The sequence below is a fragment of the Uloborus diversus genome, chromosome 4, assembly GCF_026930045.1.
Source record: "Uloborus diversus isolate 005 chromosome 4, Udiv.v.3.1, whole genome shotgun sequence".
NCBI classification, from domain to species: Eukaryota; Metazoa; Arthropoda; class Arachnida; order Araneae; family Uloboridae; genus Uloborus; species Uloborus diversus.
The window spans coordinates 154619572-154635301 of record NC_072734.1 but is presented as its reverse complement, the minus strand read 5'-3'; the positions used below and the strand labels follow the sequence as shown (position 1 = coordinate 154635301).

The window sequence follows — 15730 nt, the reverse complement described above, 5'->3', positions numbered from 1 at the left end:
AAGGGAATAGAAAATCTTCAAAGATGCAGCGCAAAACGTCAAAATGAAGAACATCAGCGTTTTTTGTAGGACTTAAAAGAAGTGACTATTCACACTGCCTGTCACAAATACTATATCAATGAGCAATCAATCTCTTCCCTTGAAGTAATGATTGAACCTAACATGTTAACTAAATTCTTCAAGAAAGATTTCTGGCAAATTATAACAAGAATTGTCTTATTCAACTTCTTGAGACATATGTATTTCGAAGAGTGTGGCATTGAAATCAGGCAGACTCAAGAAGATGCCGACTTACTTACTGTTCTTTCAAAGACGAAGGAAATTGAAAAGGTTGTTATAGTGGGCGAGAGGATATAAATCTGTTGATGCTGATGACAGCTTTAGGACAGCTTTTCAGCAACTTGTTCTTTTTAAAACCTGAAAGAGAGAATGCTTGTGATTTGTTTTTTTCCCCCCACTAAATCCTTTAAATTTGACCCCAGCAATATTCTTTTCATCCATGCATTTAGTCGGTGTGATACGATTTCGGCAATCTTTGGCCAAGGGAAAATTAAGTTGCAAAACATAGTCAAAAAAACTCCTGAAATTAAGGAAGCTATTGAAGTATTTATGAACCCAATCAGTCATCATGATGTCGTAGCTGCAGCTGGAGAAAGCATTTTGAAAATATTATACACAGGTGACTTAAAGTATTTGAACCTATCTTTGGATACTTTGCGATTTAATCTTTTTATAAAACTAGTACACAGGGCCAAAATAAATCTTGCAGGGCTACCTCCAACTTTCGAGGGGGGTGGGGGATGCTGGAAATTATCACTCATATCGGTGCTACCACCAAATTCAAAGTTGGTTGAGCAACATAATTGATCCAGAGAAATGGGGTTGGGAACGCAGAACGCAAGGTCTAATGCCTGTTGACACGAAAAGGGATTCAGTTCCTCAGACTTTTTTGAAGATTGTACCTTGTACCTGCAAGAAAAATTGTACTGGAGCCTGTTCTTGTCACAAGGCAGGTTTAAAATGCTCCAGCACGTGCAAACACTGCAGTGGCACAAATTGTGAAAATGTTGCAGAAATTTCATCTTTGGATGAGACTGCGATGATTTGTTCCAGGAGCTTTAAGAATCACCGCAACAAGGAGATGAACAATTGAAGGACCACAGCTTCTTTCTACCCCCTACAGATTCTGAACCGGGAGAACTTGGACCTTCAAAACGGCTTCGAAGAAGATAAACAGCGTATTTTGTTGTCATTTCTCTATTTGCTTTAAGGTCGAATGAATCTCTCTGTAATTTAGATACATATATTAATCTTCTACAGTTGGATTTTCATTTTGTAAGGTAATTCTTTTGGGTTTTCCATGCCTCAAAAAGTCGGTTTCTGCAGATTTTTTTCAAAGTGTTCATTACGTATTACTATTGTACCTTTATTTATTCATTATTATGTCTATTGTTTGCTTATTATCACCCTAATATTTATTCATTCACATTTATATTCGAATATTGCATTTTCGCTTGTAATAGAATAGATGGTACGAATTATGTGCTTTAAATGAATGAGAAAATTATATAATTCAATTACAAACTGCAATATAAATCATATGTGATTGGAGTCTGACTGAAGACTACCTCTGTCAGACTAGAAATATTAGTTCGTGAGCGGTGGGGGAGGGTTTATTATTATTATTGTATCAGAGCATAGGATGCATGACTGTGTGATTGTTTGCTTATTAGCTGCCTAATATTCATTTCTTCACATTAATATTTAAAAATCGCATCTTTGTTTGCAATAATTAGACTAGAATGTACGAATTATATCCCTCAAATGAATGTATATATTGTGTAATCCAGTTACAAATAACAATATATCATCTATTATTGGAGTCTGATGAAGACTACCTCTGTCAGATCAGAAAAGTTAGTTCGTGAGCAGTGGGGAAGGTTTTTTTTAATTATTATTGCATCGTCGTATGTGCTTTAAATGAATGCGTATATATGTATTTCAGTTTCATAATACATCGTTTGTTTTTGGAGTCTAGTGGGGACTAATCTGTAAGCCAGAATTGCTACTGTGCCCAGCGGGGGGGGGGGGGGGTGAGCAAGAAACTCAAACTACTCTAACTGTCGATAAACTCTCTGAAACTAAAGTTTCTATTCAAGTTCTAATAATTATGACGCCTTGCTTTCAGTGTGAAAGCTTTTTTTTTCGGAGTGGAGGAAAACTGCCTATTTTCAAAGAGCTATAGTAAGCTTGTTATTTGTGCTACAAAAAAGTTGTAAATACAAAAGTTGTAGGAAATTTTATGTTCTTTAAACTTTACATTTAAAACTTTTTTCTAAGTTGAACCATTTCGGAGATATTTTGAAAAAAACAAAAAAAGTCATAAATTTTTGTGGTTTTTCGGCCCCCAAAAGTTCTCCCGGGGTTTTTCGTGTTGGATAACTTGGTTTTTTCATGTCGGCACCAATATGTACAAATTAAAAAAAAAAATCTTTGACCCCATTTTTTGCAAGGTAAAATGTATCTATTGATTGGACTATAATTCTAAAGCAGCCAATAAAATTTAAATTAAAAATTTAGCGAAGAAGAAATATAGGTATAGTAAAAGCTATTCGTACAAATTTGTATACCGCCGCGTTTTGTGTAAAATTAGCTCCTGACGCATATGTGCCCTATTTTTGTTGAAATTTTATTGATGAAATATAATTTAAAATATATTCGTGAAAATTTTCAGAGTTAAAGTATTTATATTTTTTATAAACTCTGAAATTAACTTTGGGTGTCACCTACTAGATGGATGTCACCAGGGGCAAACCACTCCCTCTCAAGAACTTGGATTTAGAAAAAAAGGTTTTTTTCTCTCAAGTTACAGCTTTCAAAAATTGAAAGCACACGATTTGATCAATATATATTTGTTAAACATTAAAGGGTGGCAAATTACAGATAATCATTTTCAAAATTTTTAAGTCATCTCACTTTTTAACTCGTAACTATTGGAAAGTTTGATTTTTAAACTAGCCGCCTGCGGCGACCAGCTGGTTCGCCTTCTTACGCCATTCGCCTTTCTGTGCAAGCAGCCACCTACGGCGGCTGTTTGGCTAACTTGTCATTTACCTTTTTACTTCAAGTTTGCCGCCTTCGGCGGTTGTTTAAATAAATTTGGCAGCAGTATTAATCAATCCATCTTTATCTTTTTTTTTTGTGCCATTCACATTTTTACGCCAATATTGCCGCCTTCGACGGCTATCTACCTTTACAATCTATCTCTACATTTTCGAATCCATCTCTATTTATTTTGACCTCGCCGCCCATTTCCTAATAAAAACAAAGATCACTCAAAAAACCGCTTTTTTTTTATTTAAGTTGAGCAAAAAAAAAAAAAAAAAAAAGGCCAAATTCCCCATAGTGTGCAAAAAGTAGCGTTTGACAAAGATAAAAAAAAATCTCGCTGTTTTTATTGAATGAATGCGCACAACTATGAAATGTAACGTAATATAGATACAGCGAAAGGTCCAGCTTGGAGGGGCGGGATGGAAAAAGAAATAAATGCAATCCCTAAATAAAACAAAAAAAGGAAAGAAAAAAAGTAAGCGCTGCCAGAAAAACACGTGGTCATCACGTCAGAAAATGTAGATGTAAGCTATATAGTAAAAAAAAAAGATTAACATTGCTTGCAATTAAGATTCCATCGTAAATATCGAATCGAAATCCAAGTAGTGACGTCACAGACATAAAAGATTGAAGAACGCTTTTTTCGACTGATGCGTGAAAGGACATGATGTGTTCAGCATTAAAAAAATTGTAAAAAAAAACTATTGCGTATTTTTAAGAACTTTTTTCTTCTGAAGAGGGCGAAATGTTTTTACTATTACCAACTTAAATTTCAGAAATGAGGCTTTGATACTTCTCGCAGGATGATGTTAGAAAAAAATAAAACCCAGGAAAACATGCAAATTAAAGGTTTTTTCAAAAATTCATAAAAAATACAAAAATTGCTCTATCTTCAAACTTCTTCATTCATCATATTTAAAATTAAATTTCCTATACTATAGTACAAAAAATATTTGTGTGGTGCGATTGGTTCGGGGTCTGTGAGGTAAAACGTACTAAAAAGTGCAAAAAAACACATAAAACATTAAATAACTTTTTTTCTAATTAAAATATCAAAAATTGAAGCCCGAGGTGCACATCTTCGGCAAAAACAGCACCTGTATACCAAATTTCATCTTTCTAGGCCTTACCGTTTTTCCGGGAAGCGCGCCACACACACACACACAAACATCTTATTTTATTACTAGCCGCCTGCGGCGACCAGCTGGTCCTCCTTTTTACGCAATTCGCCTTTTTGCGCCAGGGTTGCCGCCTTCGGCGGCTGCTTAGACAATTTAGCGACGGTATTAATCAATGTTTTTCTTTATATATCAATATTATCATTCGCCTTTTTACGCCAATGTTGGCTTCTTCGGCGGCTGCTTAAAAAATTTTGTCGATGGTATTAATCAATCTTTTTCTTTATACATCAATATTATCATTCGCCTTTTTACGCCAAGGTTGCCACCATCGGCGGCTGCTTAAATAAATTTTGTGTTGAATAAAGTATTTTCTAGATCTATCTCCAGTTATATGTCCTTTGGAATATTTTTAAAGGGGGGGGGGAGGCACAAAGGGCATACATACTCTTCATGCAAATTTTGTCGGAAAATAACAAAAAGCACTTCAACTTTTATGTGAAAGCATTGTTTTTTCAAAGTCATGGTATGTGTTTGTGTGTGGGGGGGGGGCTATTGATCCCCCGTTGAAGTTACTCTATTTCTTACTGTCTATCTACTGTATCCACCTCTATATTTGTCCACCCTTCTTTCTCTCTATCTATCTATCTATACGATCCATGCATATCTATCTCTGATAGTAATTAACAATCCTTTTCTTTGTAAAAAAAAAACATTTTTTGCCCACTTAATATCATCTATCTACCAAACCTAACCACCAATCCCTACAAAAATCATGCAAAAAACCGCGGGCTTTAATTATTTACTATAAACTGCACGCAAAAAAAAAGGCCATGTGTTCTCCGTAGTGTGCAAAAAGCAGCGCTTGCAAAAGATTTAAAAAAAAAAAAAAAAAAAAAAAAAAAAACACCGCTTTTATTGAATTAAAATGCGCACAAATATTTGACCAAAAATAAATATAGCAAAACGTCCAGAAAAAAAAGTTGGAAAAATAAAGGTATGAAATCTCTGAAAGTTAAAGGAAAAAAAAAGTGAAGAGAAAGCAAACGATTTCAGTTAGGTCACGTGATGAGGAAGTGCGGAACTCAGCCGGCAATGCTTACAGGTCGCGTCGCGTTCTGCATTTAAAGAATTATAATAAAAAAACTTTTGCGTATTTTTAAAAACTTTTTTCTTCTGAAGGGGGCGGAATGTTTTTACTATTACCAACTAAAATTTTGGAATCGAGAGCTCAATACTTTTTGCAGGATGGGTTTCGAAAAAAACTAAACCCAGAAAAAAATGCAAAATAAAGGTTTTTTAAAAAATTTATAAAAAATACAAAAATTGCAATATCTTCAAAATTTTTTCAATCATCATATTTAAAACTAAATTTCCTACATTATAGTACAAAAAATATTTGTGTGGTGCAATTGGTTCGGGGTCTGTGAGGTAAAAAGTACTAAAAAGTGCAAAAATACGCATAAAACATTAAATAACTTTTTTTCTAATAAAAATATCAAAAATCGAAGCCCGAGGTGCACTTTTTCAGCAAAAACTGCACCAGTATACCAAATTTCATCTTTCTAGGCCTTACCGTTTTCCTGGGATGCGCGCCACAAACACACACACACACACACACAAACATCTTATTTTATTATATGTATAGAAGAAGATAGATTGAATTTCTAACGTTGTATGACGTCTTGGGTTTACAATAAAAAACAAAATGCGAAATTTTCATAAAAAGGAATTAATATTTCAATCTCTGTTAAGAGGTTTTCCCCCTTCCCTTGAATAGAGAGAGGGAGTTTAAAAAATACAATTAAAAAAAATAAAAAAAATCCGGAGTCGGAGTCGGGTTTTTCAAAATCCAGGAGTCGGAGTCGGCCATTTTCCTTCCGACTCCGCAGCCCTGGTTTTTGTGCACTTGCGCACAAAATAACAATTTCCTCAGAATATGCTGGGCCCAGTCTGTTGCTAGTCGTCACATTTGTATTTGATTGCAATCAGATGCTACCAATTTCTCTAATGAACCTTTAAATTCACAGAACACATCCTTGTTTCAATCCGAAAATTATGCCTCACAAAGCACGATTTCGTCACCTTATAAAGATTTGAAAAGTGCAATATTGTCTGCAATTTCAACAAGAGCTTCAGATTTGACAACTACCTGCATGAGTTATTTAAAACAACTTAAATGTATGCTGGCAAATACAGGTAACATTGGCAAAGATGTTTCAGAAAGGCTAAGAGTTGAAAGTGGGAAAAACAATGAATTAAAAAACAAGAAAATAAAAAATAGTGGAAAAAGAAAGTTTCCATTCAGAGGAAGTATCTGGAATAAAAACTGCTAAAAATATGCTTATGAAGCAAAGTTTAACCACAGGTGCCTGGGCATAAATATTATACTTAGAGGAAACAAGCAAAAAAGAATTTATTCACAAATATATGGCTGTTAAGGGAAATATTACGAGACGAAATATTTTTAAAAAATCCGAGATGGGGGAGTTTTCTTATTTTTCCTGATATAGACGACATGGATTTCATTGAAAAACATCAAATAATAAAAAAAAAAATTAATGAGCCACAATTTAACAATAGAGGCCATTACTTTTTTTAAAGAATGACAAGTATGGATATCATGCATTGAAAGAAACCTCATTAATATTTTGTCAAATTTACTGTTTGCACTATTTTTTAAAAATTAAATTGTAAAATTTTGTTAACTGACTCTTAAGTCTATAATATCCCACTGCATTGAACAAATAGTATGCTTTTTTATCACTTTTTAGACTTTAATACCCATTTTACCCCAGAGGCTACCCATTTTCACCTGCGTGGGGTAAAATGGGTATAGAAAACATATAGTCATAAACACTCCTCTCAAAAATAAATTTGTATCAAATTATGTGTGAAAATCATTTAATTCTACTCTTAACATATGTAATGTATACATAAAACAAAAAAAAAAAAAAAAATAGAAACAAAATATTTTGACAAAAATATTTGAGTCAAAATCCAAAAGTAGGCTATTTTATACCCATTTTACCCCACCTGACCCTATAAAACAAACTTCCCGTAAAATTGATCAATTGAGAATGATCTAGTGTCAGTTGTCAAACTTTAATCCTGAATTCAGACATAATCAAAATATAAGTTAAGAAATTGATAAGTATTTTATGTAGTTGCAAATAATAACTTTTAGGCACGAATTATGAATATTTCTTAGGTTTCTCAAGTGTTCGTCGATGGCTCACTTTATCTTACCAATGTTCAGTTGGTACATGCTGGAAACTATACTTGCCACGCTCAGAGGAACAAAGATATCACACAAACGCACGTACTTCATGTCCAAAGTAAGTTCATATTCATCCTAATTCATGTTATTGTTATTACGTAATGCAATGAATACACATAATAAATGTATATATTTAAGGATTTTGTAGTAGGATTTTGTAGGTTTTTTGTAGGATTTTATAAATTAACCAAAACAGTTTGTTATATGGCTATAAGCGTACTTCGACCGTGCATCATATATTATGCATAATATATTGCATTAAAATGCTCTCACTGTTAAAAAATATATCGCCGGCATTTGTAATTACAGTTACAACAAAATTGAACTCGCATTAAAGAATTTAAACGAAAAAGTTTTAACTATATTTTTGCATAGAAAAAGGGTTAATGTACGGTAAAGAAAATACCGCTATAAGCAAAGAAAAATAATGGAATAAATATTAAGAATAAAAAACTTAAATGCAGGGATACGGATAGAGAACTGCATCTGTCAATCTGTTCGTCCGTCCGTCTCCTTTCTCTCTCGTAGTAGTTTTTGAGATCAGAGTCAAATTCGAATGTAACAATTTTTTTAAAGGATCTCAACATCGGCCCTTTGTCCTCATTTCATTTTTCTGGGCGACTATTTTTTAGTTGAAATAACAATATAATCTATGTTAAAATTTTGGATATAAATCCTGATCTAAAAGTTAGTAATACATCTTACAAATAGTTCTTCAAAGAGCTTTTGACGTAGAACATGAAAAAAAAAAAAAAAACTTTGCCTTGATTATTTTTAAGGCACTTTTGAGCAAATGCCTGCGGTAAAATTTGTAGCCATTTTGTCTTACACTTTACTAACACTAAAAATTATTTAATATTGATTGTTTACCTTTTTGTAATGGAACACATTGCTGACCGCAAAACTTTAAAATCTCCAGAAGAACAATCACTGCATTCCTTCGCTGCAGACTTTTATTGCAGCTAAAGATAGACATTTTTATTTACCTTATCATTGTGTTTTGAAAAAAAAGGGCAGACTTATCACCGCAATTTCGATATCAGAAAATACGAATGTGCTACATTTCAGGTGCAGCTATTGTATTTTCATACTTTTTATTGGAACACATTGCTGACCGCAAAACTTTAAAATCTCCAGAAGAACAATCACTGCATTCCTTCGCTGCAGACTTTTATTGCAGCTAAAGATAGACATTTTTATTTACCTTATCATTGTGTTTTGAAAAAAAAGGGCAGACTTATCACCGCAATTTCGATATCAGAAAATACGAATGTGCTACATTTCAGGTGCAGCTATTGTATTTTCATACTTTTTATTTTAAGCCATGCATTACGCAAGGCGAAAATTGTCAAAATTCAAGCAACGAAACTAAGAATTAACGCAGCTGAACACATAAAGGAACATCAAAATGGATGATAGGTCAGTTGATATTTATAGAAATCTTGGCCATGAGCAGTAAAAGTAATCAAAAAAAAAAAAAATGATGTTTGCCTTTCCGCAATAAATTACAGATTGAAATGACCCTAAAAACGGTCGTTTCTAGGATAAACACAGCAACATTACAGCACATAAACTTTTATGTTGCAGCTCGTGTGAAACAATTATCAATGCATTTACGAAAAGAAACAAATATAACTGATTCAAGACGACTGGTCTATCGCTCTTTCTCTTTTAGTTACTTATATCTTACGGATACACTTTACAGTTTAAATAGCAGAAGTAGCAGGTCCCATCAGTCAGTAAAATTATTAAATTAATCAAGAACCACTGACGTTACGCACATGAGAAAATATTGAACATCTGAATGAAACAAAAATGTCAGGTAGGGAATGGAAACCATTTGATGCATATTTCATTCATCGTTTACTGATTTAATATAAGCACATTAATGTTGTTTTTGCTTTCATGTCTTTAAATGAGAAATATAGTTCTCTTTCCAAAAATAATTCTGCCTTCTGACATCCTTTTATGTAAACATCGACTGAAAATACTCATACATACGCTGCTGACGTCATTAACATGATAATTTGATTTTTTTTTTTTTTTTTTTTTGGTTAATGTTTGACAGGCAGGGAAATGCTTTGTTTAGACGAGGCTGAACTGGATCCGGTAACTAAACTGGTTTACTGGTAAGACTAATTTTAGGAGAATAAAAAAAAGGAAAAAGTGATCACTATCAACTAGTGTTTTTAGTTACGATTTTAACTATCAAAATATCACCAAACAGGAAATGGCTTCGTTCAAATGTAGAAGGTAGGAGTCATTTTCACCCGTCATACCTTAACGGGAGACTTTTTAGTAATTATAGGAATAAATATTTTTTCATCTATGCAGCATACAACTGCGCCACCGTTCTTACGGTTTGGTAACCAGAACTAGTAAAATAAAAATTTACGAAAGCGTAAGGTGGTTTCTGCGGCGTCAGGTCTTAAGTCAATTATTGTGTGAATAAGAGAGAGGCACGACCACTATAAACGCTGGAACGCATAAAAACTAAAGAGAAGGCTTATTTCTGATTTCGGTTACAAAAAAAAAAAAAAAATATGTACATTACATCGTCATATCTTCGTATTTTAGCAAATAACAAATACTCAAAATGTGCAGTCACCGATTTAAACATGATAGTTTTTTCAGATTCTTTTAGATTTTTTTTTCACAGTATGCAATTAAGGAAAATACCACCATATGCTCAATGTATGTAATTTTTAAAAATAATATTTAGTCTTCATTAAGTATTACATATTAACTGACTTTGGAAAATCACATTTCACACATCAATTTGGCACATTTTAAACTGAAACATCGAAACTAAATAGATTTTGAAGAAGCATTTCCTTTTCTTTAAAAACAATTCAAAATTATCGCAACAAAACAGAGTAGATATCTGTATAAAATAAGCCTAATTTCTGTAAAAGCATAATATCATAAACCTAGCGAAATATTGGACAATTGTTGACTAAGAACCAATAAAACTACGTCAATGTTTCGAAATCAAAACATGCGATGACCTAAATCTCTGGTGTTTTACTCATCTCCGAAAACTTCATAAACTTTCTTTTTCAATCATTTTTCGCAAAACTGATACAATATTTAAATGCAATTATTTAAAACGCAGGATATTCATCATAAGTGTTCCTTATTTTTTTTAAACGCATAAACAAAATATTCAGTGAAGAGGAGCAATAATTTCGTTCAACATTCTTACTCAAAAATAGAAAAAAGAAAAAAAGATTTTGTTTTTTTTTTCAATTTCGACTAGATTATTATTAGGTTGTAGGTGCGACAATATTTTTAATTCATTTGCTTGATGTTGTTTAAAGAAATAATGCTTGAAAAGTGGGAATAAAACACTATTACGTATATATTATGAAAAGATAATTCAGAAAATACATAATGTCTGTGCATATACCAGAGAATTTAAAAAGGAAAATAGGCATAAAACCTATTTTACCAAATATTTTACAAGTATATTTTCATGTATTAAGTATTTTTTGAATGTGAAATATATTGTATTTGATGATTTAATTTGATTTGTTCTGATTGTATTTGATGTACATTTATACAATTATTGAAAAGTGTTACTTAAACTTTTTGCACAGTAAACCTTTAGCCTTGCAATATTTAGTTTTACTGCTCAAAGCGTGTAGACAAACCTCAAATTTATCATATACCTTCAGAATTTTAATTTACCTGAGCAACGCATTAATTAGACGTCTCATTAGACACAAGTTTCAAGTAATTGCAGTAATGAAAGGGAAATGCTAATTTAAATGAAGTAGCCTGCATAAGCGATAACGGACAAGATTTACCTGGGAAAATTATTATTATCATCATACACAATTCTGTACTTAGGGTTAATATTTCATTTCAATTTAAGAGTGTTTGAAAGGTTTTTTTTGAGTTGTATAATGAATTTTTGAATATAAATGGCTAATATATGCATATTTTGCGGTACACATTTATGAACTTCTCTTTTAAAAAAAGCCTAAAGGTATTCACTTTCAATGCAATGCATTAAGTACTTTATGATTGTTATATTAGTGGTTTTATTACATCCCTCCCCACCCCCGAAGAAAACACACACACACACACACACACACACACACACACACACATATATATATATATATATATATATATATATATATAGCAAAAACCAGATTAAAATACCTAACTATCCACTTAGATTCATGCATAATTGTAACCGTTTATATACTTGTTATAAAATTGCTAACTACGCGGGACTTCTTTTATAGCATTGCCAGAAGTACACGTTGTTCCTAAGCTCCAATCTCGAGCACCAGGAGAGCTAGCAGAAATGGAATGCCACGTGATTGGTGTACCACAACCTCGGGTGTATTGGTTAAAGAACGACGAAGAACTCAAAATGGGATCTGAAAAATACACGATTATCGGTATGCCGCAACTGTTTACTTTTGTTTCAGCATTGTCTCTGCAGCTTCATGATTACTTTGATGCATGATAAGTTTTTTTAGGAGGCCTTAAATTATATAATTTTGATGTAAAAGTTACACCGTCAATGATTCGTGAAGTTATTTTGCTAAACCATTAAAATTATAGTTATCAAATGCAGGCGTATTTTATCTAAGTACACACAGTGGAAGTCATTGTCATCTAAAACAAAGGCGGGATACGTGGGAGGTGCGATGAAGGCGTCGCCCCTCTCTTGAGTGATACTCCATCGGAAATTTTAGGAATTGAATCTCAAAAAACACAATTGAAGGCCATCTTTGATATACAGTGCTCGGAACTCTCTCCTGGAAATGTTTCGAAATTGAGGTTTCAAAATCTCGATTTTAGACGATTTTCGGTGACGTTAGGAGTGCGAGAAATTCAGAGGCCTCAGCCCAGACATTTTTTAAAAATTAAAGTCATAAAGACGCAATTGTAGAATATCATTGTGCTTGACTTTCAGAACCTTTACCAGCAATGTTTCTGAAATTGAAGTTCTAAAAAGGCCATTTTGGACAACCATTGGTGATGCAAAATGATGGGCTCTCCCCTCTCACATCTTTGACCACAACTCTATATATTTTATTTGTTTTTAATTTCAAATGATGTGGGATACCCAATAAAAGAACTATAAAATCCTCAAAAAAAAAAAAAAAAAAAAAAAAAAAAAACTACAAATCTGCTAAGTTATATTCCATTAAACTTATTTCTTGCGTACACTATTTTTGATAGGGAAAACATATTTTTAAAAAGCTTATTTTCTTTTGATTGAATACATTTTATGAAATTAGAAACATTACCGTAGAAATCTGAATAACAAAAAGATTGTAACAATATGGGCTGAACCAATTGGCCATGATAAATGATGATTCAAAATTGTCTTTCAAGTTAATAATAACTTAATAGGAAGTCAATCTATGAAACATTAAAAAAATATTTTGCATCATATTCACTTAAATTAAATTGATTTTAATCCTAATATTATTTTACGTGATTTACGTAATTTTATTTCGTGATGCTGTATATTTCGATATTTTTTTAAAACATATTTATGGACTCTACTGTGTGATTTAACGACCATCTATTTCCAGGAAACAGCACAGCGCTAGTCGTTGGAAAAATAACTTACAGTGATACAGGTGCTTACATGTGCGTGGCTACGAATCCAGCTGGTACAACAAGGGATATTAGTTCACTTGTCGTACAAGATCAACCTTCAAGAAGTAAAGGAATCTATGTTTGGTTTACTTTTTTTCTTACTGTCTATACCAAATATGAATATGATGTTCAAGATATGAATTGTGTTTTGCATTTAATATGCCTTAAATATATTCAGAAGCAACAAAAACAACAATAAATGATGCCGGGAACATATATAGCAATTTATAGATACTCAATTAAATTTAAAATTGTTAATATTATTATTTATACTATCAGTACCAATTACAAATACGGATAGTTTTCTCCAGAAATAATTGCATAAATGAAATTATTTCTTCAACTCCTCTACATATAATGTACTCCCAAATTTGGTTGTACAATATATATAGGGAAAACTAGGAAGGTTTGACCCGCTTCTTACAAATACATTTTTTTATTATTCATCATCCAAGTTGTCATTTTTCGTTTTCTTACAATGTCTGGAGCTTTTTTTTACACAATTATTATTATTATTATTATTATTATTTTGGCATTTTTCAAGAGTGTATAAACTGGGTCAAACCTCCCAAATTGAGGGAGGTTGTGTAAGTGCAACTGTTTCGTAAATTTACATTTTAAAACAGAACTGTTTTTGTAGATTATCTAACTTAGTGTTGCAAAAACATATCTTACTCCACGGTTTTCTTTATTTCTTTCTTCTTTTTCTTTCGGCATACTAAGAGAACACCTTTTGTTTACAAGTCAAACACCTTTTAGCACTATGATTTACACTATAAGTTTTTTTATATATAAACTATAAGTAATTTACACTATAAGATTTTATACCATTACGAGAGGAAAATGTATTTATTGGACTGATTGAGAATCTTTGCATTATCTTAACTCAATAGTTAAGAAAGTGTCATTCGTTTTATTTATCGTGCAAGAATTGTAATCTGAAAGCTATTTGATTTTGATAAAAGAATTATTTAAAAATGTAATTTTTAATTTTCTTCCTTAAATTTTTATGCTTCATGTTTTTTTTTTCTTTTGGTAATTACGTATTAAGAAAACATAATAACGATTAGAGTTTTAAGATATTATATTTTTAAAAGTTCAAAATATTTCAAAAAATTGGTTCTGCATTACTTTATTGTTACACATATTGAATTTGAATAATATTTTCAAGGAAGTTTCCGTCGCAATTCATTAATGCTTTCAATATCGAACAGCTGTGAATAATATTAAATTTCCATTAAAAACATAGTTATAGTAAGAATATACTTAAGGCCTAATAGTATGAGGGAATGAATATGATATTATTTTGACGATAAATGCTAGTTTTCATCTAACCCTAAAGATATATGTGTTGCTATGAAGTGATCCTTTATACGAAGTCCATGATTCAGTAAAATACATAAAATAAATATTTTGTGCAATAAAAGTAAAATAAGAAATAACAACATTGGATGACTTTTCATCAATAAGCTCTTTTTTTTTGCATTGAAAAAAAAAGCGTTTCTTGTAATGCAGAAACACGTGTCTGCAGAAATCTGCAATTTGTGATATTTGACGATGTTATTTCTTATTTTACAAAGCAAATGAAATTTGATATAGAATGAAAACTACTCCTAGTGATAATTCTTATTGCAAAACCAATGCTGACATACAGAAACAGACTAGTTCAGTTCTGGATGAACTTTGCATTGCATACGCTTTTTATTTCACTTTATCATATACATGCAACGACCTCACCTCTTGCAGGCATACCGCAACTAGAGCACCGATTCTTCGCTTTCCACGATTGGGGTGTATCAGTCTACGAGCCCGATAACTGCCGCCTGTATCACCAAATTCAGAGCACAGATGTTATACCTGGCACACAAGAATACGTCTGTGGAGATAGGGGGTTGAACTGTTCCTGGGGGTCTGCCATCAATGTCGCTGACAGATACGTCTATGCATCGCAGCCCAACAAGGACAGAATTCTCATTATCTCAAGAGTTCAGATGGTTGTTGTTGATGTAAGTACTGGATCAAATACAGAAAGTTTTGGTGCTGTGTAATTTGACTCTTTTAGACACCCGAATCATTTAAATATTTGAAGCATTATGAAAAAAAAAAAAACATTATGAGCAGGGGTTACTAGGTCATCTGGACATAGATTTTACTGTTGAAAAAACTTTTTTTTGCCTTAAATTCTTTCACAGGGCGCCTACGACTTGAATAAAAACGTGATTGTACATTCAACAAGGGATTTGAATCTATTACAAAAATCTGATTGAATGCCCCAGAAAATAGGAAGCAAAAAGTTTACAGTTTTAGCGCAAATTAAAATTCTAAAAATCGTAACAAAATTAACCATTTTTGAGCTCAAAACTGCAGATGATTTAAACAATTAAATAAATTTGAATAAACAAAAAAAGACATTTTTGCAGCACTGCCATCTATAGTAATTCAAGAGAAAACAATAGTTCAAAATACTAACCCTGAAGCGGTTTTTAAAGTTCAAAAATAATGTGTGACTAACGAGTTAGAAAGTTTTGAAATGTGTGTGAAATTTTGAAAAAAGTTGTGAAAAACTAACAATCCGGAAAGGGTTAATACT

The 15730-nt window shown here is 32.1% G+C and overlaps 1 protein-coding gene across 1 annotated transcript in view; it reads left to right on the top strand.

The window, feature by feature from the left end:
* LOC129220933 (follistatin-related protein 5-like) overlaps nucleotides 1–15730 on the top strand; it is a 163497-nt gene that overhangs the window by 140359 nt on the left and 7408 nt on the right. Inside the window, exons 9-12 of the mRNA XM_054855368.1 lie at nucleotides 7441–7567; nucleotides 11766–11924; nucleotides 13074–13205; nucleotides 14887–15146. Of these exons, the coding sequence (XP_054711343.1) occupies nucleotides 7441–7567; nucleotides 11766–11924; nucleotides 13074–13205; nucleotides 14887–15146 (678 nt within the window). The remainder of the gene's footprint in view (nucleotides 1–7440; nucleotides 7568–11765; nucleotides 11925–13073; nucleotides 13206–14886; nucleotides 15147–15730) is intronic.